This window comes from Notechis scutatus, chromosome 3, assembly GCF_049901735.1.
Source record: "Notechis scutatus isolate UNSWTSFEM ecotype Mainland chromosome 3, rNotScu1.2, whole genome shotgun sequence".
Lineage (NCBI taxonomy): Eukaryota > Metazoa > Chordata > Lepidosauria > Squamata > Elapidae > Notechis > Notechis scutatus.
The window spans coordinates 50,387,656-50,411,863 of record NC_142011.1 but is presented as its reverse complement, the minus strand read 5'-3'; the positions used below and the strand labels follow the sequence as shown (position 1 = coordinate 50,411,863).

At 41.2% G+C, this 24,208-nt stretch overlaps 1 protein-coding gene across 6 annotated transcripts in view; it reads left to right on the top strand.

Annotated features, from left to right (window-relative positions):
- The window catches only part of PACSIN1 (protein kinase C and casein kinase substrate in neurons 1), a 76,896-nt gene extending 64,466 nt beyond the window's left edge, over positions 1-12,430 (top strand). For all 6 annotated transcript variants that reach the window (XM_087959836.1, XM_087959840.1, XM_087959838.1 and 3 more), the window contains 8 exons: positions 1,732-1,888; positions 3,522-3,757; positions 5,126-5,281; positions 6,057-6,232; positions 9,716-9,836; positions 10,224-10,348; positions 10,510-10,703; positions 11,200-12,430. In XM_087959836.1, the coding sequence (XP_087815962.1) occupies positions 1,732-1,888; positions 3,522-3,757; positions 5,126-5,281; positions 6,057-6,232; positions 9,716-9,836; positions 10,224-10,348; positions 10,510-10,703; positions 11,200-11,309 (1,275 nt within the window). In that variant the 3' untranslated portion in view covers positions 11,310-12,430. The remainder of the gene's footprint in view (positions 1-1,731; positions 1,889-3,521; positions 3,758-5,125; positions 5,282-6,056; positions 6,233-9,715; positions 9,837-10,223; positions 10,349-10,509; positions 10,704-11,199) is intronic.
- Positions 12,431-24,208: the final 11,778 nt, after the last annotated feature.

Below are 24,208 nucleotides of genomic sequence, written 5' to 3'. Positions count from 1 at the left end.
CACCTCCCACTCTCTGGATGCTCTACGCAGTTCCACGAGAAGAGGCGTATCAGGTAAGAACCAACGCCCATTTTCTTACTGAGGATGCTGAAAACCCATGGAACTAGGGAACACAGTCACTTCAAAAAGCAAATATGTTTAGAGCAGGGGTGTCAAACTCATGTCATCACGGCAGCATCACATGATGTATCAGGACTTTTTTCCCCTTTGCTAAACTAGGTGTAGGCGTGGCCAGTCCATGAGCCAGGAGTTTGACAGCCCTGGTTTAGAAGTTCTCATAGTTCCAAGGTTCTATCAGATTTTTCATATTTCTTTCCCTGATATCAGAGAGGTGTAACCTTCACAGAAAAAAAATCTGAAGTCCTTGCTTGTTTCCTCCAGAAGCTTTCTAGAGAAGGCCTTGCTGATGTCAGAACTAGAGGAGATGCAAAGAAAAAAAGCCATCTTCTATCAGATTTTTCAGGACAGTCCCCCTTTGTCTGATCAGCATCTTAGATGTGATGTTTATGAAGCTTGCATTAATAAATTCCTTTTCTTTGCAGTGAGAAAGAGATCTCATAAACAGATACTTTAAAATGATTCAGAAAGAAAGGATGGGCCACAACCATTTCTCTGCGCTGCTGGGGTTAAAAGTGCTTTAGATGTACTAAAGCCTTTGATAACAGAGTATTTCTCAAATGAAAGTTGGCTTATACCACCAGCATCCAGGTGTTGGCATACAGTTGTTTCTTTTTTAAACAGATGTTCCAAAACTATACATTCAGTCCAATGAAATACATGTCAAAATGACAAATGTTATTATTGAGAAGGATTTTAGAAATTGTATTATGACAACGATAACAATTTTTACTTATGACCATTAATTTATGAAATACTTGGTAGGATTTCTATCTTAAAAGGTAAAATATACTTAAATAATTATAATAAATTAGTGATAAATAATTTTGCTGGTCAAAAAGGAGACCATATTCATCATTCAGGGAAAGAGGGATGTTGTAAATTTAGGCTTAGTGAAAGTTATTTGTAGTTGCTAAAAAATAAGTGCATTGGCTTTGCTCTCATTCTTAGTCATTCTAATTCACCAGATAGCCAAACCTATTTGGCTGATTTAAAATACAATGTCACATTCATGGAATGATTTCTAATAAAGTGGAATCACTGTGTTGAAAGAGCAAAAAGTTCAGGCTAACTAGATGAGAATGGCACATTGACAGATTGCACAATCATTGTGAGCACATACACACACACACACCCATTTTGCAGGAGAGGAATCTTTACTCTTGTACTCTTTACTCCCAAAATATACCTTTCATGCTGAAAAGGGAATGGTTAAATTTTAGCATTGCACTATGGCAGAGCTCTAAGACATTACAATAATTGCAAAATGTCCCAGAGCTACGTCAGCTGGAAAATTCTGAGGCTCTTCTTTAGTAAGCCTTCTGATTCCTTCCCAGTATTTGTGCAAATGCATCAAATTTAACCTATCAAGTATCTGTTGTTTGAAAGGAAGAGTCAGAATTTTCTGTATAGAGGCAGAAGTATAACCATGGCAATCACATTTTCAAGAGTTTTTCCTCTTTTGAAATCAGATGCCCCCTCTTCTCCCCCACTTCTCCTGTTCCCCACCCTCTGATACACATGCTTCCTGCAGGGTGCAGGTTTCCCCCTCCCCTGATGTCCTGGAACTACAGCCAGTCGCTTATTCTAGGCAACTATTCATGTACCTGGCAGGTGGGGAATTATAAGCGGACAGTGAAGCGGATTGATGATGGATATCGGCTTTGCAATGATCTGATGAATTGTGTCCATGAACGAGCCAAGATTGAGAAGGCATATGCTCAGCAGCTGGTTGATTGGGCCAAGAGGTGGAGGCAACTGATAGAAAAAGGTATTTCTAACTCTTTCCTTGTAATAGCGTAGAAGAGTAGACTGGGAGGGAGCTTTTTCAAAGGCAAAAGGGGGAGGGAATTGCAATCTGCACAACTGTATCTGGTTTTATGTGGACAATATGAAGGAGAGAGACCCCAAGGACTTTTTTCTTCAGTTATTTTCATTTACTTTAAAAAGAAAGCATGGCTGTTCTGTTATCCTATATTTGAAGTTTCCAAGTTTCCTTAAAGGCAATTTTGTGGGCTTTTTAGAAAATTAATTTTTAATTTTGACAGGTATTACTTCCAGATAAAAGTGTGTCCAAGATTATTGCAATAAAAACAATTCAAATTTAAGAGTAGTATGTAATATATTAAGCCATTCAATCAAAATGAGCCAGAGCACCATTAAAAGTTTACAAATTTTGTAAATATCACAGTTCAATGAAATGCATGCTTATTAAGAAGCTAATCCAGTTCAGTGTGGAGCTTCCTTGCACTGAATTAATACATAATTATAATCTTACTTGTAAATATAAAGCAGTACATATTCAATACCAGCATGGTATCCTATGTCAACTCATAAAACATTTTGTACATACATTTTATAGTTGTCAACAGAAAGAAGTGGGGGGAGTTTCAAAGAGCAGGCAGCAATGTGGAATCGAAAGTACATTCCATTCATATTTTCTTCAGAGACTGATTAGATGACTGAAGCTTCTGCCGCACAAAAATCTAATTAGAGAGCATGATTGATGACTCTTGGCTATGGACGTGTTTTGTTGGATGATACACCCAGAGGGGTGGGGGGTGGGGAAGCAGGATCAAGGGTGACAGTGAATTACGTATCTCAGAGTCGGCTTCACCTAGGTTAATGCTGGCATGTTAGTTTCTAATAAATCCTTTCAAGTGTTGGGAGTGTGGCTCGAGGCTCATGATTTAATTGGAGTAACTGCCGGAATCCTGACATCCTATTCCGCGTGATGAAGGCATGACGAAAGGGAGCAGAATTATAGGCATTTCTTTTGTTCAGGCAGTTGGGTATTGGTATGAGCAAACTGATGTCTTCCAAGCTTTTGCATCTTGAACACCGATCAGATCTGACAGCATGATTGATAGCAAGGGGCTATGTATTTTGTAATCCAAAATATCTGGAGGGCAGCAGGTTGCCAATATTTAGCTTCATAAACAGGCTCTTGCAATTGCTTTGAGGACTGAGGAACTGAGTCCTGGGAGGAGTGAGCATTTAACCATCTGCCATTACCACTGCTTCAGTTTTCAAAGCAGCCATGATGTTGTTCATTAAAAAATAAATTCCCTGAAGATTTGATCTTCCACTTCATGATTTTTAGAGTGGCTCTCATGATTACTGATTTAAATATCGGTGTGAGTTGATATGAGACTTGTAAAGTGACTGGATCTTTTACAGTCACAAACAATGATCACAAGTCTGCAGCTAGGGTATCTGAGAGGCTCCCTTAGGCTTCATCACTGTGGGCTTCTCTGCTCTCTCAACAATTCATTTGTTAATAAAATAGAACAGTCTCTCAACTTTTGAGTGCATTATAGGAGCATTCAGTCTGTACAGAAAAAAATGGGCCGTTATTTCAGGATGCTGAGCCATTCTCTTTACCTGGTGATGTTTTTGCATAGGTCCCCAGTATGGCAGTTTGGAGAAGGCATGGATGGCTATAATGACAGAGGCAGACAAAGTCAGCGAACTACACCAAGAAGTTAAGAATAGCCTACTGAATGATGATTTTGAAAAGGTGAAGAACTGGCAGAAGGATGCTTTCCACAAACAGATCATTGGAGGCTTCAAGGAGGCCAAGGAAGCAGAAGACGGTTTTCGGAAAGCACAAAAACCCTGGGCCAAGAAGATGAAGGAGGTAGGAAGGAGTGGAGGAGAGAAGATAACAAAGGGCTTCTTAACCCCAGCTTACTTTACAGTTTACTTTACAGAGGTTGACATGGCCTTTCTTTCATTGACAACAACTTTCCTAACCTGATATTTTCCAGTTATGTTGAGATGAAAATTTCCCATTGCCAGACTGACTGGGATTTTGAGAGTTGCAATGCCAGTTTGTTTGCAGAACCCTATACATTTGTGGGGGGCAGCAAATTAGCAAGGGACCAAAACATGTCTGTTGATTCTTAAGATAACCAAGGCAGGATAATATGAAAACATGGAAAGGAAACATCAGTGTTGGGCCATGATCTATAGAACCCCTTTCTTTGTGGTTTAGATCAGGAGTTTTCAAAATTTTCCAGATTGCAGAACCTAACAGTGAAGGAAAAACAGGAATTCCTGGCCAAGAGGCAAAGTTCTAGCTCAGTGTTTCTCATCCTTGGTCATTGAAGTTCATGCAATGTATAGTTTATAGAAAACTGGCTGCATTCAATTGAATGTTATTCCCTACCCTCCAGTCTTTCATAGAACCCCATCAGCCTTTTGTGCAACCATGGGACCTCATGGAAGACATCCATGAAAACTGTGAGTTAAATTACACCCTTAGATACTATATGAAGTAATTCCCATGCTCTGTATGCAGATTAAAAATGACAAAAGCTCTCAAGTTGGGCTCAGTGCTTTAAAAATGTATCCCTGCAGTTTTGTTAGCAGTGGTACAAATGTAGTAGGCCATAATATTCTTCCAAAATGTGGGTGTTCTTTTTTAAAAAAAAAATCTAATGTATAGCCCTGGAATTCCCAATGATTCCCCCATCCAAGTATAAATTAAGGCCAACCTTAATTAGTCTCTTGCTGAGGTGATATCTCTACAGAAGTAATATTTATCACTATCTATGAACTGCATGGCTATAAGGTTCATGTTTTAACTTCTCAACTTCTACAAATTTTTAAACCCAAAACTTTCATGGTTGCTAAGAAAACTGTGAAATATAGTATGTCAATAAATTAAAGCATGCAACGAAGTCGTGTATTTTGTTCAGTTTATGGAGATAGCAAGTTAGGATTCCTCATTTCATAATACAGTTATTCTTAAAATATTTTATTTATTTGATATCCTCCAGATGATTTGGTCTGCAATTCCCATAATCTCCAGTGAAGATCACCTCAGGTCATAGACTTCATTAATGAAATTGGAGAATTTCTATTGGGAAGGAATTGCCTGCTGGATGCTAGAACATTACTTACAATCTCTGTGCAGAGGATTCACCAGCGGCAAGGATTTGATAACTTATGCTGACCCTCTGAAATAATTTGTCTGGGTTCTTTCTCTTGTCTCTCAAACCAGCTGGAAACAGCCAAGAAAGTATATCACTTGGCATGCAAAGAGGAGAAACTTGCTATGACCCGGGAAGCTAATAGCAAAGCTGAGCAATCTATTACGCCAGACCAGCAAAAGAAGCTTCAAGACAAAGTAGAAAAATGCAAGCAAGATGTACAAAAGGTAGGAAGGACCTCCACCAAAATAACTCTGAAAGTTAATGCATATCCTTTTATATGAGCAAGCAGCAATCCAGCCCAGTCCTCTATGTACACAATCACTATCACATGCAGAAATATATAATTGCACACAGGAAAAATAGTCATCTTCGTGTTTAGATATAGATGGAGATATAAGCATACATGTCAAATGTATTCATTTCTGTCTGTAGACAAGATATATTGATCACCTCAGAAAGTACAATTCATACTTTAAATTGTTTATTTGTGTGTATTATGTAAGGCCCAATAATCACTTTCCATATCCGCTGCTATTCTTTCTTTTTTGAATCTGAAACAGAAATCCTATCAGAAGACTATTTAGTGACACTGTCACAAGTTCACACATGGTGACTGTATTTTCTAAATTCAGAATTAACTTGAAACTTTGTTTCTTATTTGCATAACAAGTTCCAGGAACAATATTAAATCATGCTTCCAATAGAGGTGGCTGCAGCTGACATTAACTGCAGCTGAGATTAATGTTTATTCAGTGCTGATACGGAATAAACTCATAATGTGGGCAAGATTGAAATCCTTATGCAAGTTTATTTGTGATTATGTCTTATTTTATTTTATTTATTACTTCTATGGGTAATCTGTAAATAATGTTGTATCAATGTTGTACTTAAAAGAGCAAAATTATACATGCCTACCTACCCAGAAAATCTTACATGGATAGGATTGAGCAGTGGCCTTAGTCAGGGAAACTGAACCATGTTCCTTTGTTCTCTGGACAGGCTCTGGAGAAATATGAGAAAGTTGTGGAGGAGGTGAAAAAGGGCACTCCACAGTACATGGAGAGCATGGAGCAGGTCTTTGAGCAATGCCAGCAGTTTGAAGAGAAGCGGCTTAATTTCCTGAAAGAAGTGCTGTTAGATATCAAGCGACACCTGAACCTGGCAGAGAACAGCAGGTAGAATTATTATTATTATTATTATTATTATTATTATTATTATTATTATTATTATTATTATTATTATTATTATTATTAATTGCACAGTCAGCCAGATGTTCAGACTGGGTTTGGCATTTTTGTCTACTTATCAAGTCCTTACCAAGGACCTGGGATAGGCAAATCTGAATGTTTGATGGCGTTACAGATATGGTTGCAGGAAGGAAGCTGTTCCAAGTAAAGCTGCTTTCTGCAACTGACCGATGGCAAATTTGTCAATGACGATGATGTTCAAGTGGTGCTCCAATTATTTTGGGATTGTACCCAAGGTGCCTATTACTATTGCTACTACCTTTGCTTGCTTTTGCCACAGTTGTTCTCTTTCTATTTGCAGGACTTTGTGTTAATAAAAAAATGAAGATTGTACCAGTTCAGACTGAATGTGGATATGTAAAGCTTCTTATTAAGAAGGAAATACTACTTCTGGTAGAAATCTAACAGAGTCATTTTCTACCTGAAGATGTTTAACATAAATCTCTTTTTTATTTTTTATAGTAGTTTTGTAAAAGATTGTGATTATGATAGTAGGAACTTATACAAACTAAAATAAAAAGATTAAAAGGTGCAAAAAAGAAAATGAAGAAGGAAAGAAAAAAGAAATATATACAGTGGTGACTTTCCATCTTCATCACAAGTATAAACTATTTTAGTGATTTATCACTTCCACTTAAAATACAACAAATGATCTCTTCTTCTCCATATCCCATATTTATAAACAACCATAAGGCACTATAATTTCAGTCCTGATGTCAGCAAAGATTTATTAAAGACCAGAAATAGTAACTTATCTATTTTAACTGTAATCAAATTAATTAACATTATAGTCCATGCTTTTACTTCTAACAATTTTCAGTGCATTCAAATAAATTTGTAAACCTTATCCCTTCTCATAAGATCCTTCCAAATTTTAATAATTCTCGTTTGTAAATCCAAAATAGGAAAATTATCCAGATCACTCTCTTGGTTTATTGTTTGCCTTTGAATTATTAAAGAATCAACTGGTTTCTTTTATATATCTAGTGTAAGATCTTTTCCCATGTTTCTTGTAGCCTGTTATTTGTAAAATCGACAGTCTCAGTCTCGTCAGGTAAAGGTTTCACAACAATTTATCCATAGAGGCAATTATCTCTGTTGACACTATTAATATTAACTTCTGAGTCTCTTTTACAAAAATATATTTCAGTATGTTCAATGTTAGAATATTGTGCTCCATTCTGTAATTATATTTTGTGTTCTTCTCCTTTAACTGTAATTTTTAGTTCTCTCTAGTGTCTTCATTTTTTAAATCTTTCCTTAATATGTCTTTTTTTAAATTCAAAACAATAGCATTTTCCCACGGGAAGTGTTCTTTATCATTAATTCCAAAATGTTATTTAAAATCTATCTGGACCCTTAATTTATTTGTAACTTTCTAAAATAAAAGCCTTAGTAACCCTTTTGCTGTTTTTTCCCTTCCCCAGTTAAGTTAATAACAGAATAACAGAGTTGGAAGGAACCTTAGGGGTATTCTAGTCCAGAAAGCTCTATACCAGTGTTGGTGAAGCTTTTTGGCACCGAGTGCCAAAATGGGAGCGTGCACGTGCCGGTAACCAAAAGAGCAGCTGCCCAGTGCGCATGTGTATGCTGAGTGGCTGCTCTTCCAATTTCAGGCACACGCATGCGCCCCGGCCACCTGGTCTTTCAGTTTCTGGCACACATGCGCGTATGAAGTCCAGGTCTCTGGTGCGCCTGCACACACCAGAAACCAAAAGAGAGCTGCACATGTGCAACAGTCAGCTGCTCTTCTGGTTTCTGGCTCTCCCATGCATGTGAAGACCAGCTGGCCAGTGTGCTGGAACCTGGAAGAGCAAAGGGTGACAGCTCATGTGTCTGGAGAAATGGCTCTGCGTGCCACTTCCAGCACATGTGGCATAGGTTTGCCATCATGGCCTTATACCATTTCAGACAAATGGTTGTCCAATTTCTTCTTTAAAATCTCCAGTGTTAGAGCACCCACAACGTCTAAGGCAACTCGTTCCACTGATTAATTTTTCTGTCAGGAAATTTCTCCTTAATAATTCTTTTTAAACTTGTAGTTAAAATTTTCTTTCACTAAGGATTGAAAGAAACTCACCCAGTGCTGTCAAACTTGTCAGTTCAACAATTTTGAATAGCTGAAAAGTAGTTAACAAGCAATTTTTTAAAGTGCTTAGAAAAGGAAGTGTGCTAAATTTTAAAGATGCCAACTATGGTATGAGCAAAATTTATTTATTAATCAAATTTAGATGGCTGCTCACCTCATTGGAAATGACTAAGAGCTGATGGATATTCCCATTGCTCGAAACCTATCAGACACCACCACTATATTATGGTCTCCTCAGGAGCAACTGTCTGGAGTACTTGTGGGTGATCTCAAGTCCTTTCCTTTTCTGGAGAGGTTTGAAGAGCTGGTCTACTCACCAGCTATTCATTCTTTACTGCAGTAGTTTTGCTGCATTTTGCAACACCCCACTTCCACCCCTTTTTCCTAATCAAATTCCCACCCACCTCCATGCAGGAAGAAACTGAGTCATCTAATACAGGGACTTTTAACAAAGGTCTTTCCCTGAACTGCTTTTGTTTGGATTGTGGCTGATACAACCAAACCAGCTTTGAACAGTTACTCCATCTTCTCTGTAATCTAATATCTTTGTAGCGGGGGAGGGGGGGTGAGAATAACAAATATGGGAGCCACAGAAGTGGAAGTTGATTTTGTTAGCAGCTCTGTAAAACTTCATGAATGAAACAAAATGATTCTCCATTCAAAGTCTGGCCTGGAGGCATCTTTAAAATAAGAAACTGCAATGTTGGGCACATTCAGTGTGTTGTTGAGCTTTATTAGAACAAGTTGAGTGATAATTTCCTTTTTTTAAATGAAGATTCTACATAGATTTTTGGACTCTGTCTTCTATCATCTGGGATGCTTTTGTGATACACTCTGTAATCCTCCAAAATGTAAGGGCTACTGTCATAAATTAGGTACATACAGTCTGTTTGTCTCACAATCTCATTATTCTCTGCTGTGTGGCATAAAGCTTTTAAATATTTCAGAAATATTTTCTAAAGTAGAACCTTTTCCATGCCAAACCACTTGCAGAACCATCAATATTTTCTGCCCTCTCCTTATTAGCATATTTCTCTTGAAAAAAAGTGCTGGGAGAAATCATGGAAGAAGGGTGATATCTTCAGGAACCCATATAAAGTTTGTTTATACAAAGTAAATGGGATTTAAATGTGGTAGAATGAATATCAATAAATAAAAATATAATTCATAATCCTATGAATAGGGCAAGGTGATTATGCTATAATATTGTCATTTAAAGGTTTTCTACTTGCTATGCCATCAAGCTTCTTTGTCTAATGTGTCTAATGGTGGTTTCTTACTTCAATCCTGTGTTTATTACTTTATCTATTTGTAATATGCAGCTATTCTAAAGTCTACCGTGAGCTGGAGCAGACCATTCGTGTGGCCGATGCACAAGAAGACCTTCGGTGGTTCCGCAACACTTGTGGCCCCGGGATGCCTATGAACTGGCCTCAGTTAGAAGTAAGAAGCTGTCGCAGGATGATACCTCCAAGGATGGCTGCACTGCCAAGCTGTAGGTTATAAATCCATGGCTATTAGTCATGATGGATATCTGGAGCTTCAGAATTGAGAGAGCCATGGTCCATGTGCCTAGAAAAACTAGGACACAGAGATGTTATCCTCTCCTGATGATGCTCCCTGCAATGGAATTCTACCTCTCTGAATACTGAAGTAACTTTAGAATAGCTTCTATGTCCTACTTCTGGTTTTACCAGAACCACATGGTAAACCACTGCAAGAAGTGGGATGTGTTTATTATGTTCTTAAAACTGGAGCTGAGTCATAGTGCAGTTGAAGCATTGGAAACTGAGGCTTTGAGATTAGGTTTTTTTTTTTTTTCATCTGCAGGAATGGAATCCAGATGCAACACAAACAATAAACCGAAGAGAGAAACCAAAAAAGAATGAGGGAGGCAACACACCCAATGCCAGTGGAGGTGGGGAAGCAACAGCACAGGGAGGAGATAGTGGCAGGTAAGTATGTGAGATGTTTCCAGTTTGAGCCTGTCAAGATAGAATGCTTAGAATAGACTTGAGTATCAGAGTCTCACTATCTCCAGTTGTCCCACAGAGTTAGATATATCAGATATTTATTAAGTAATATCATTCCTTATGATGCTGTGTTCCATTACCAGTGTCAGCAGTTATGAACGTGGCCAAGCCTACCCTGGAGAGTGGTCAGATGATGAGGGTGGCAACACTTACAACTCCAATGAAGCCAATGGTGGTGCCAATTCCTTTGAAGAAGAAACAGTTGGGAAAGGTGTCCGTGTACGAGCTCTGTATGATTACGATGGGCAAGAGCAGGATGAGCTGAGTTTCAAAGCAGGTATGCATTTGCAACTTTTTTTGAAATAGCTGTGTCATTTGGGGGGGGGGTCATCTGACCTCTGCAAAATGCAGCAGTGTAATCTAGAGCAGGGGTCCCCAAACTTGGCAACTTAAGAATTCAGCTTAAGTTCAGACTTCAACTCCCAGAATTCTTAAGTCCACAAGTCTTAAAGTTGCCAAGTTTGGAGACCTCTGATCTAGAGCACTTCGCAGCCCTAAGAAAACTTTCTATTTTGTTTTTAATAAAAAGGCAGTCTTCTGAAGTCACAGTATGAAGGTACACTATATTCTTTTCCCACTGATCATTTTCTCATACAAAATCACATATCCTCTTACTTTTTCCCACATAAGTTTTACATATATGTAACTCAATATCAAATACACAACAGAACAGTGTAGGGAAACACTGTTGGGAGACAGGATGAAATCAGTTAGAGAGGGGATATCAGATTGATAGTGTGCACCCAATTTGCAATTTATCATTATTTTCCTAGGTGATGAATTAACCAAATTAGGTGAAGAAGACGAACAAGGGTGGTGCAGAGGACGTCTGGACACCGGGCAACTTGGTCTTTATCCAGCTAACTATGTGGAATCTATCTAATTCTGTCATGTTCTTCTTGTGCTGCCAGAATTCAACCCTCTCCAGTCCACCATCTGTCTATACCAGCCAAGTAGCCATCTTACTCTACTGTCATTCACTTAGCACAGTTATATTATATTTTCCAATCAATCTTTTATTTTTTTAATTACATCTCTAAAAAGTATTTTGTGGTAGCTTTACTATTTTAGTTTCTTAAAGAAATGAGATATGAAAAGTCAACACTGTTATTGGAGGGCTTGTCTTGTAAGTGAACACCAATATTTCAAGGCTTTAAAGCCTAATCAACAAAGCTTCCAATTGGTTGGATTTTAATTATAAAATGTACGTAAGAAACATTCCAAATGGCTTATTCTGCCTAGCATACAATTCACTCTCATTGAAAAAAACAAATCAAACAAAAATAAGGAGACAGGAAATATGTTTTTTATTTCTCATTTTCTCTCACCCCTCTGCAGTCTATTTCTTACCTATTTCTATTCTAAGAACAAAAGACAAGATATATTTGTTCTTTCCAAGTAATCCCAATCACCATTTTATGCTGCAATAGTCTACATTAATTATCCAACAATCATCCAGAACAACTGCAGTAACTGAAAGAGATGGCATGTGTGGTATGTTATGAATTAAAAGATTTGTTCCATACCAATTTCCTCAATGCCACTAAAATATGTGGCTTGTTCTTCTTCTGAGTTTAGACAGGGTTGTTGAACCTGAGGAACACCCAGTAAAACTTAGTAGACCTGGCTTCTTTCTCTCATTTTCTTTTGAGGAATTGAATTGCATTCCTCAGGACATGAGTGGATGTATCCCTTTTGTATCCCTGCAAAGATTAATCAGAAAATTCTGATATTTCCAGCCTCAGAACAGGACTTAAAGGAGATGCAAAATTATCTAATTGCCATTTATACACTTAAACAGATGTTGCACCAGGAAAAGAAATGCATGTGATTGGTATTTTAAAAAAAACTGTTGAAGGAAACACCTCTATGTTCTTGAGCAGTGGAAAATGAGTTTAATTAGGCACCTTTTTAATTTAAACACAAAGAGGCTTTATTAGAGAAATATATGGGCATTATCAAGACAACATCCTTTCAAATAAGAATAAAGAGAACAGATGTGCGCGAGGACAAAAGCAGGCAAAAAGCAACCTGAGAATTAGCAGTTTTGCAAACTAAGAGTAGAAAGGGATAAACAGAAAGCACACAGACAATTCCTATCTATCTTATTGCCCCTTGTCATTGTAGGTCATGAGATTTCCAGAGCCAGGGCAATTGAAGTCATTGTTGCAACACCCTTTTCACCAATTCAAACCCTAAGCCATAACTTCCATCTACCTGTATCAATCTTTGGGCAAAGACTTTGTAGGTCATCTGCCACATCTCTTTTAATGGGCAGGATTTCAATTAGTCCCTTTTACTGTGTATCTTGTGCATAATATACTCTATGTTTATGTGCTTCATTCTAATGCAGTCTTCCCCATTAGGAAGAACTGACAGTACCTGTAGTTGTTATTGTCTTTGAGTCATAATCTCAAAGTCCTTTAATAGTTCAGTCTCTTGGCATGATTGTGCTTCTGATACATATCTACATCTGGGGACAACAAGATAACAACTGCCCATCTCATTTGAAGAACAGCCACCCATTTAAGGATTTACAGCCTGTTTTGTGTTCTGCCAAGTCTTCCTTTCCTGGTTCCTCAAAACCAGGTGACTGCTCAACATACATGTCTTCCTAAATTTCTCCATGCAGAAATCCAAACTTTATATCAACGTGGTGCATCGGCATATTCCCAGCTGTAGCTATACTGAGCAGCGTTTATATTGAAGTGTTATGGCAAAAGTCTCATCATAGTCTTCATCTGTTAGTCTTTTGAAATAACCAAGGTCAAGAAACAAGCAGCAGAGATTTGTTTGTTGTAATAAAATAAAATAGCAGTAACTTGCAATCCTGTCAAAAAATTTCTTCACCATATTTTATGCCAGATAAAATCAAGATGTGGCTATTTTGAATTATTTTCTCAGAATTGAGTAAACTTTTCTGCCCCTGCAACGGTTCTCTCCTCCCTTCCCAACAACAGATCTACATTTTTTTTCACACCATATTTTTAATCTATCCCTTTGCCTTCTGGCTTTATAGTGCTGGGCATCCACTTCTATATTGCACTGGATCTTGAAAACCCACTTTCATCCCATTATTTTCTTTCCTTACAGATCATTCCATGAGTTCCCAAGTATTCTTTTGAAATGTTTTCATTTCCTTTTTTTGCAGGGTTTTTTCCTTGTTTAGATTTGTTAGCAAACACTTAATGTCTTTCCAAGAACAAAAGTCTTCTATCTGTTCCTTTTTGGTTATGTAGGAAAATCTTCAGGGTGAAAGGTTTTTTGCTGGATCTCTCTGAACATTGCAGCTGCAATGATTCAGTTTGTGTTTCTGGATCTGAGGTGCCATTGAATAATTAGCACATGATGAAGGCTTCCATTGAAGCAAATGGATTCAGGTTGATTATCCGGCTGTCAGGAGTATCCTTTAAGGTGTATTCTGAACATTAAAATAAGTCATGCTGCATGTTTATGTGGAGTGATCCAGGCAGTGGTGGATTAAGGCTCACTGGTGCCCTAAGTACTGACAAATCTTCATGCCTCCCCTCCTTTGTACATACTGTACAAACGAAGCCAAGCTTAGGCTACATAAAAGTTTTTGTGATTACCCGTTGGGTCTGATGCCCTAAGCATGTGCTTAATCTGCTTAATGGTTAATACACCACTGGATCCAGGATTCTCTATCCCTGCAGTATTGCTGGTATCCAAGCAACATACCTTCACCACAACTATTACAAAATTTGACCCTTCTCCCACTGTCTCCTATCAAGACACACTCTGATAAAGAGAAGTTCCCTGAAGATGTGCTCCAGCACAAAAGGCTTGTGAAGACAACTCTGAAAGCTTGGAAGACAACATCTCTGGTCCCAATGACTGACCCAGATTGGATCCTGCAACATTATCCTGGGACACCTATATATTCGTCTTCATTCGTAACTTCTTCCATCCAGAAATTATTTGCCAGTCCTGGATCTTGCAGTTTGAACTTCATTTGAAGCGGTGGCTTAGAGGTGAATCTCTTGCCTCACAATCAGGAGGCTGTGAGTTCGATCCTAGGTAGAGACTAATATTTGGAATAGACTCTCCTGCTCAAGCAGGGGGTTGGACTAGATGATCTCCAAGAGTCCTTTCGAGATCTGTTATTCTATCTTCTCTTAGAGGTTTTCTCTTAGCCATGCCATTTGTTCTCCATAGAGCTGCTCGGAGCATCCAGAGTGGGAGTGGGAGGTGCTTCAGACTCCGCTCTCACAGGCTGAGCTTGAATTGAGGAACGCTCCTCCTCCTCCACATGACTCCACGTAGTGTTCCCCAGTTTTGCTCAGCCTCGTGAGAGACAGGCTGTTTTTAGAGCAAGCTCCTTGGCCGATTCAGGATATCCTCTTATTTCTGTGATCAGGTTTGATTCTTCTTTCTCTTAGCCTCTGCGCAATTGGTGTTAATCCAGGGGAGCATTTTCCTTCGCCCCTAAGGGGAAAAAAAGCCGGCAGCTTTGCAGTGCTCTCGCGCTAACCCCCCCCATCCTTGATCTAATTTTCTCCCTGCCGCCTTCCACGCCGCCCTCGTTAGCGGCTTGATCCTCTCGCGCTTTAAAGCGCCACTGGTTCCCCCCCCCCCACGAACGCCGATCGCTCAGGAAGAGCCGACTCTCTCCTGCGCTGCCCCTCTCGGCACTCTGAGCTCGCCGGAGGAGCATAATTCCGTCCTGAGAGGCCCCGACACCCTTGCTCAGCTCGCGGCCGCCATTTTGGGTGCTGCCTCATGGTCGGGCGCCATTTTTGTTTCTCCGCTTCTCGCTATTCCTGCTGCGGGCCAATTTAGCTCACCAAAACAGGCCCTATCAGCCGGTTTAGAGCATTGTTCCTCATAAGCGGATTATTGTAATTACCTTGGCTCTTTTCTATTTATATTGTTGGCCCATCCCGCAGCCACACTCAGGGCGAAGTAACAGCAGTGCCCCCCCTCCCAGTTTTCGCTTGGGAGGACAGCTGCTGGAGGCCTTATCTCTCTCTTTTCCTTTTGGCCTCAGGCGTTCATTCGGCTAATTGGCTCATTACCTTTTAAAATGGCAGATGACAATTCTTCTAAAGGCCCTTCTTTGAAGGCCAAATCGAAATCTCACCATTTGCGCAGGCAGGCTAAGGAAACTTCCAAGGCCTCTCAGAGGGATGCCTTAAGGCGCCATAAGGCGTTGGAGAAGGAATTCGACAGGTGAACCAGGGAGTCACGCTCGGTGCCTCCAGCCCTCCCACCTCCCACTCCTTCCACCTCTACTCAACCCCCCCTCCTCCAGACTATTCTTCCCTATCCAGGCGCGGCTCACCCCAGGGTCATCAGGCCCCTGGAACAACGACCAGACGGACACCCAAAGCCACCTTTACTCCTACGGCCGCTGGTCTGCACCAAGAGGAACCTCCCACAGTCGAGGTCCCAGAGCAAATGAGATCATGGATGGAACTGGCTATCCACCAGGGAATTGCAGAAGGTCTCCAACAAATGTCCAGACCCGGCTTCTTCCCAATGGCCCCCGATCATGAGTCTCTATCCGTCAGATCCCTACCAAGATCGGATCCTCCTCACGGTCAGGTACTCTCACAGAGGGACAGCCCTCTTCCAGAAAGGGAGCAGGAGGAGGAGGAAGGGGGCCTTGATCAATTCAGGGAGGAGGAAGAATTCGAATTAGGATCAACACATTACAGTGAACCCCTATCGGAGACAGAGCCAATGGAGGGGGAGATGTCCGAGGATGAGGGCCTCACCCCCAACCAACCCACATTTGTGGGTCTGTTTAAGCCACACCTGTATAAATCACTACTCTTTAAGGCCAAAAACATCTCTGGCCTATACACTCAGTCTTCCTCTGCCCCCCCTTCCTCAGCGGAAGGCCCAGAGGATCCATCGCAAGTTTAAGATGCACACCTTACAGTCTATTCTCCTGGGTACCAGGAAAGGGGACTGGCTCTCCTCTATAGACCTTTCAGAAGCATACTTACACATCCCAATCCGACCCTCCCACTACAAATTCCTCAGGTTTTGTTACAACAATCACCACTTCCAATATGTGGCCCTCCCCTTTGGATTGGCATCGGCCCCTAGGACCTTTACCAAGGTCCTCACGGCACTAGCGGCTCACCTTAGGAACCTTCCCATACGCCTCCACTGTTATCTGGATGATATCCTCATCCTATCCCCCTCCAGACGCCAGGCAGAGAGGGACACCAGGGCTACTCTCTCTGCCCTCCAAGCCCACGGGTTCCTTATAAACTGGCAAAAGAGCCAACTGTCACCATCTACCCGAATTACCCATTTAGGGTCCGTAATCGATTCGGTCAAAGAAAAGGTCTTTCTATCCTCGGAAAGGTTCCTTAGTATCCAGAAATCTGTAAAACAGATCAGGCGATCAAAAAAGGTAACTCTATTAGACTTGTCTAAGTTATTAGGTAAGATGGTCTCATGCTTTTCCATTGTTCCCTGGGCCCGTTTACACACCAGATCCCTACAGTGGTTCCTGCTTCCATTTCAAAGATCCGGCAGAAGCAATTCGAAATCCAGGGTCAAGGTACCTCCAAAGGTCCTCACGTCCCTCCTCTGGTGGACCAACCCTGCCATCAACAAAGGTCATTACTTCAAGGAGCCCCAGAGGCTCACCCTCACCACAGATGCCAGCCTATCCGGATGGGGAGCTCACGTCCACTTGCTCACGGCACAGGGCAGATGGAGACAGAACAACGATGCAGTATAAACTGGCTGGAACTTCACGCCGTCCACCTGGCCCTGCGCAGATTCCTCCCTCAGGTACGCGGACGTCATGTCCTCATTCTCACGGACAACGTCACAGCCAAGGCACACATCAACAGACAAGGGGGCACACAGTCCATACGGTTGATGAGGGAGGCCGAGCGCCTCTGTCGTTGGGCAGAGTCCAATCTCCTCTCACTCAAAGCAGAGCATATTTCAGGAGTTTCCAACATCCAGGCAGACTGGTTGAGCAGGGCCACGGTGGACCAGTCAGAATGGCGCCTCCACCCGTCACTGTTCAGGGAGGCGTCCAGAATCTTCGGCCAACCGGTAGTGGACCTTTTCGCATCCCCGCTCAATGCACAACTTCCAAGATTCTTCTCGAGGTACCCTTCACACGGGTCGGAGAGTCACAACGCGCTACGTTGCCCCTGGCCACCAGGGCTCCTCTACGCATTCCCCCCACTAGCCCTAGTTCCCAGAGTCATCCAAAAACTAATCCACGAGAAGGCGGAACTGCTTCTGGTGGCCCCCTACTGGCCCAGGCACCCGTGGTTTGCGGACCTCCGCAACCTATCAGTAGCGCCCCCCTGGAGGATTCCCCCGGACAGGATCTCCCTCTCCCAGGGGCCCCTTCTGCATCCGGATCCCCAATGGCTCCAGTTAGCCGCCTGGAGGTTGAGCGGAACCGCCTAAGGAAAGAGAAGTTCTCTAATCAGGTTATTGACACCATCTTAGCCGCTAGGCGGCCCTCAACCACCCGAATCTACGATACCACTTGGAATAGTTTCTGCAAGTGGTGCCATAAATCTCAAGTCAACCCACTCTCCCCCTCTATCGCTCAAATTTTAGAATTCCTCCAAGAGGGACTGAATAAAGGGCTTTCCCCTAACACCTTGAGGCGACAGGTCGCAGCCCTAACAACTGTTATCTCTTGCGACATTGGCTCCCTTTCCCACCACCCTCGCATTAGGGCATTCCTCAGAGGAGCCACTAATTTATGCCCTCCAACTGTTCACCGGTACCCTACCTGGGACCTTAATAAGGTCCTTACTTCACTCACTAAACACCCCTTTGAGCCTCTGAGGGAGTCCACCCTCCAGTTTTTAACATTCAAAGTTGTGTTCCTGGTGGCCATTATATCGGCCCGTCGGATATCGGAAATCGCAGCCTTATCAGTTAGGAAGGACCTCTGCGTTTTTCACGCCGATCGGGTGGTTCTCCGGCCCGACCCTACCTTCCTGCCCAAGGTCAACTCAGCTTTCCACAGGGCACAGGAACTCATTCTCCCAAACGTTTGCCCCAAACCCTCGCGGGACAGGGAAACACTCTGGCATACCCTGGACGTGAGACGTGCCCTGCGCATCTACATCAAGCGCACTCAACCCTTTAGGAGGTCTGAATCCCTATTCCTTTCCTTCCAGCCCAAGACACTGGGTCACAAAGTATCCCCTTCAACCATCAGTCGCTGGATCAGAGCAACTATCTCTAGATCTTACCTGTCACAGTACCCAGTGGAATAACAGCACATTCCACTAGGAGCGCGGCTACTTCGGCAGCTTGGGCCACCCAGGCCCCAATCACTGATATATGCCGGGCTGCCACCTGGGCTTCTCCATCTCCCTTCATTAGGCATTACAAGATCGACATATTTGCCTCAGCGGAGGCCTCGTTTGGCAGACGAGTCCTACAGCGGGTCCTCAATGACCCGGAGGGGCTTCCGAACCAGACGGAGTCCCTCCCGTAGGACTGCCAAGCTTTGGTATGTCCCACTCTGGATGCTCCGAGCAGCTCTATGGAGAATGGGCGTTGGTTCTTACCTGACACACCCCTTCTCGGCGAGCTGTGAGGAGCATCCAGCCCCACCCTAATTTCTCCGTCTGGTGGGGAATCTTGTTTCGGCCAATGATCCATTAGTTACCTAGGATGAGAACACGGCTTTTTCTTCTCGCCCTCGCAAAACTGGGGAACGCTACATGGAGTCACGTGGAGGAGGAGGAGCGTTCCTCAATTCAAGCTCAGCCTGTGAGAGCAGAGTCTGAAGCACCTCCCACTCCCACTCTGGATGCTCCTCGCAGCTCGCCGAGAAGGGGCATGTCAGGTAAGAACCAACGCCCATTCTAACACATAAAACATAATAATCTCATGTGACTTCTTGTTCCTTCAAGTATTTTTTAATGTTATGCACAAATGGTATTCACAAAACATTATTTGTGTGTAGAATTTGGAGCTTTCTGTCAAATCTGTTGCTTGCTGAAGACACATATACGTACCTTATTTTTTTTCATAAACTGAGCAAGTAGCTAGTTATAAAGCTAAAGTACCGTGTTGCCGGCGTATAAGGGCGACTTTTTGCCCTGAAAAGATGCCTCCAATTGGGGGTTAGTCTTATCGCCGGGTCGTCTTTATACGCCGGCAAATAGTAATTGGGAAGCACTGCGGCTGCCCGGGACTGAGGCACTTTGCGCACCGTGGAAACGAATCCTGTGAAGCCGAAAGGAGCAGCCAGCCTTCTCCCAGCTCCCAAGGAAACGAGGCTCGCACCGCCCGAGCTCCGCTGAGGTATCCGGCTGGGGCTGTCAGGAGTTGTTACCTTGCTGGCGCGCTCCGCGCGGCTCCAGTCCCGTTGCCTCGGGAAGGGAAAGGCAAAAGCAGCGGCTCTTCCTTTTGCCTTTCCCCTTCCCGAGGGCAACAGCGGACTGAGGCCACTAGCGCAATATCCTGCCAGCGCTCCGGGATACTCAGCGGAGCCTCAGTGCGCAGCCAGCGATTCACTGGGAGCTGAGAAGAAACAACTGGCTGCTCCTTTCATTCACGGGATTCGTTCCACGACAGGCAAAGAAGTGCCTCAAAAAAAAAAAGTGCAAAAGTGGAAGGCGTGCGGAAGAGGGGTGAGTATATAACAAACTATATTTTTGAGTGGAAATGTTGGGGGTCGTCTTATACGCGGGTCGTCTTATCACGCCCGGCATATACGGCATTAACTTGTTTGTAAACATGAATGGGTATTTGTTTCTGCCTGTTGTCATTACTTCATTGACCTACAAATATTGCCTGGTCCAGTTCCAGGAACTGCCTCATCAATTTTACTTTCCTCTCGGGCATTTCAACTGAGCTGCTTGCGATTGCATTCTCAATCCTTTTGCTAAATACTCAAATTTCTGAATAGCATCTGGATTCTTATATCTTTTTCTTCTGTGCCATAGGCTTAAACAGGTTATGTGACTGCATTGTTTGGCTGCTTTTGCCTTAGCCACAGTACGATCTATTTGAAACAATGCATTCTCTGGGAAGAGGGTGCCTTTCATCCTTCTCCATTTTGACACACACACACACACACACACACACAACACACACACACACAAAAGTTGCCTTTAAATTTTACTCCACACTGTTCCTGTGTCATGGACTTTAATGAGATCAGACTGGACTCCAAAACCAGCTGGACAGAAAAGCATGCAAATCTTATAAATAACTAAATCAATCCAGGCCCCACACTTTGAATTGTAACACTAGTTTGTCTTCCTTTACTTGGACCATGGGACAATCTTGCTAATCTCTCCTTGCTGAAAGGAATTTTTGTCCTTTCTGCTAAACAACCAATGTGTGACAAATACAATACATCTTTCATTTTCTTAAATAAGTTTGCATGTTGCACAACAATACACACACAGTCTATCTTCTGAAGGGGAATGAGACTTTTCTGTTATTTTTATCATTATATTATTAATGGTCCATTTCCCCTGTGCTGCAGTGAGTCATGCACTTGAGAATTTTGTTCTCCTTGCTTGTTCTTCCTAGGGCAACAGGCTTGCAAATGACCCAAGCCATTACGTATGAAGCACCTCCTTCTTTGCAGTTGGTTTTGTAAGAAGTCTTGACATTTGACGTTTTTCTGTTCGAGTTACACTCAGAGTCTTGCAGGTGATACATTATAAAGTTAAAGTTTGCCCGGTCTGTCATCTCATCAGCCATGACTCTGACATAGACTATAGTCTCCCACTTCCTGGAAGGAAGATTAAGATCAGAATAATGGACATTTCCGGCTGGCTACATACTTTTTGTCTCTCAACTTGTCTGGTCATTTCTGACATATCACCCACATGCAGATATATAGCTCACCCTTTTCTGAGCTGCTTATTGCAGAGTCTTGTAAAAAGATCTTCATTTGAAATTGTAGGTCTTTTATCATTTATGAATAAAACTGAATATCTGAATCAGTTTTCTAGCTAAATCTACAATAGGATCAACAATAGGATCACTCATTGACAGCTGGATCATTCCAGCTGCTTTCCCATTTTGCAGTCTTCCATGGTCTTTGATCTTACTCTGCATTCATGGGTTAGGGTCCAGGACAAAGGCAGTCACTTGCCACTTGAAAAGTATTTTCATCAGGCTTTTTCATAGCTTGGAACATCCCTATTCCTACTCTGGAAGTCATCTGCTTTTCTTTCTAGTCTTTGTTACACATGCTCACGATGACTCACACTTCTATATCCTTGCTCACTGCTCTGGGCCCATAACCCTGAAGACAGAAGCTATTTGTTTGATCCTGGAGAATGGGGTGAATAAGTAGAGAAGCAGCTTCTTCCTTTAGACAAGAATCAAAAGAATTGTGTAAAATAAAGGAAGAAGGAAGGAAGGAAGGAACCTGAGACAAGCAACCTAACAGATTAAGAACAGAATAAGAGGATAAAGTGGGAACAGGGTGGGGTGGGGGGGAATCCCTAATTATCTACTAGGCAGGTTGTAAGGTAGTGAGAATCAGTGCAACTGAAATTGGCTACGCATATAATACAGTAAATTGGAGGAGAAAGCAGTGCTGAGTGCCCTAAACTGAGATGGGAGAATGCATATCTTACATCATATGGAGCAGGAGAACCACTGTCTTATATAAGGCATGATAGAAGAAGAGTATAGCTGATAATGAGGTATGAAAGCATTGAAGATATTCATAAGCTGGCATGGGCTAGTAATAGCAGTATTAGTGTCAGACAAAGGTGCCTCAAAAGTAATGGGAAGAAGAAGCCAGTTAGATTTCTATGCACATACTCTATAAGCTAAAAATGTACACAACTTTTGAACAAAATTCCAGAACAAGGAATGCTACCCCAAAACTAAGAAATAGTAGAAAAGTGTAGAATTCAGTAAAAATGTTTTTAAAATGAGATTCTATATCCCATTCTCAGCAATATTAGCAAGCTCGCTTGGAAGAATTTTCCAATGGGGTCTTGAATAATGCCCTATTTTTTAAATATAATTTAGAATGTTACCTTCCATCACTCAGTAATTCAGGAAATCTGCTTGAGAATAGCAGATACATGCTAAATTATTTGTAGGTCTGGAATTCATGTTTAAATTTTTGATTGTATCGGATACCAGTGGATAGCTATAGATTATACAATTAAATGCAAAAACTCAGCCCTTAACAAAATCTGTGAGAAAGGTGGAAGTGCTTAAATTTCTCTAACTTCAAAATTAATCCCAGGACAATCTATAAGTATACAGTAATGAGTAAATAAAATTTGCATAAACAAAAAGCAAAATTCATCCTTCTGTTGAGCAACATACAATTGCCAAAACATTGTGTTGAGGAATTCCAACACTTTACTGCAATAAAATTTTTAAATACGCTTGCTATTGCAGAAGGTCCGATGCCTTGCTAAGGGAAGTTATGGCCTAAGGCAATAAGGAATATTGTAGATGACTCTAATTTGAAGTCACTAATTTCATCATATTCTATAACATGATGATAAATTCTTCGTAAGGACATTACGTATTGAATGCTAGTCTAAGTTAACTAGTCCCACAAAATGGGGAACCAACACTTACTGAAGTTGCATCTACCAATAGCAGTATCAATCTAAGAATGGGAAAATTTGTGTTCAAAGAAAATACACACAAAAAGGGTTTTGCTGTGAATTAAATCCTTTTGTTCATATAATGATTATTTTGAGTATAAAATAAACAGAATATCAATTCTATTAAAAATCATTTCATCCAAAAAGAAACAAAAGAGTTGTTGGATGGTGCTATTTGTGGATTAAGAAACAGTTATTTAAAAACTAGGTGGCTCTTTTAATATTGAGTTAAAATTTACATCAGTTTTGATCATTTGATTTCATGGTTAGGTCTAATAAGATTCCAAATCCTGACTTCGATGAAGTAAGTTTTGAAAATATTTATGTGTCCTAGAAAATCATATATGAAAGCATTCCTTAAAAGCTATTTATTCTGAACTACATTTATTCATCAAATCTTGTCAGGTTTTAGTGTTTTTATTTAAACGATTGGCGAAATAGACATTCTTTTTCTCCAGCCCTTATATAAATGGTGCATATCACCTGTGTCCTGCAGTGGATGAGTTTATCCCATTATGGGTTAATGAAATTTATATATTTTTTATTATTACATTAATTGCTTTGTATAATCTTTCCTTTCACTTATCTACATCCTCACTCCATCTTTCTATTTTCCAGGATACATTGGATATGGGCTATAATTCTTTCAGATTAGATTCATCCTTGTTAGAATACACAAGACTATGATTAATGTATGTTACAGTATTTAGTTCTTGTTCCCTCGTTCATGTATCCCATCCCATCCCTAGGCCTTTCCTTGGATACTATTCGTCAGCCTCTACTTTATAAACATCTATTATCCTACTTCCTCTGAAGTTGGTTTATTTTCTGAATTACTGGACCCAGTGACCAGTTGCTCCTGAATAAGTCATGTGGCATACTGGATAATGTAAACAAGATATTAATGACCTCCAACTATTTTGTTTTATTTTGTTAGATTAAGATATTTTTGATGAATGCTGTTCTTTCAGCAGTACACCTGCTTTGCGTACATTGATAGTGTAATTTGAAAAAGAGTTATATAGATATATATATATATATGTACGCATGCATACACACAGTAAAGAAGTATCTGTGTAAAAGTGCATGTGTGTGTGTATATATATATATATATGCATACATATATGTATATATAATTATTGCATATACAAAAATGACTGAACTATGTAAATGTATGAATTTTGATTCTTGTTTGACTTTGTCT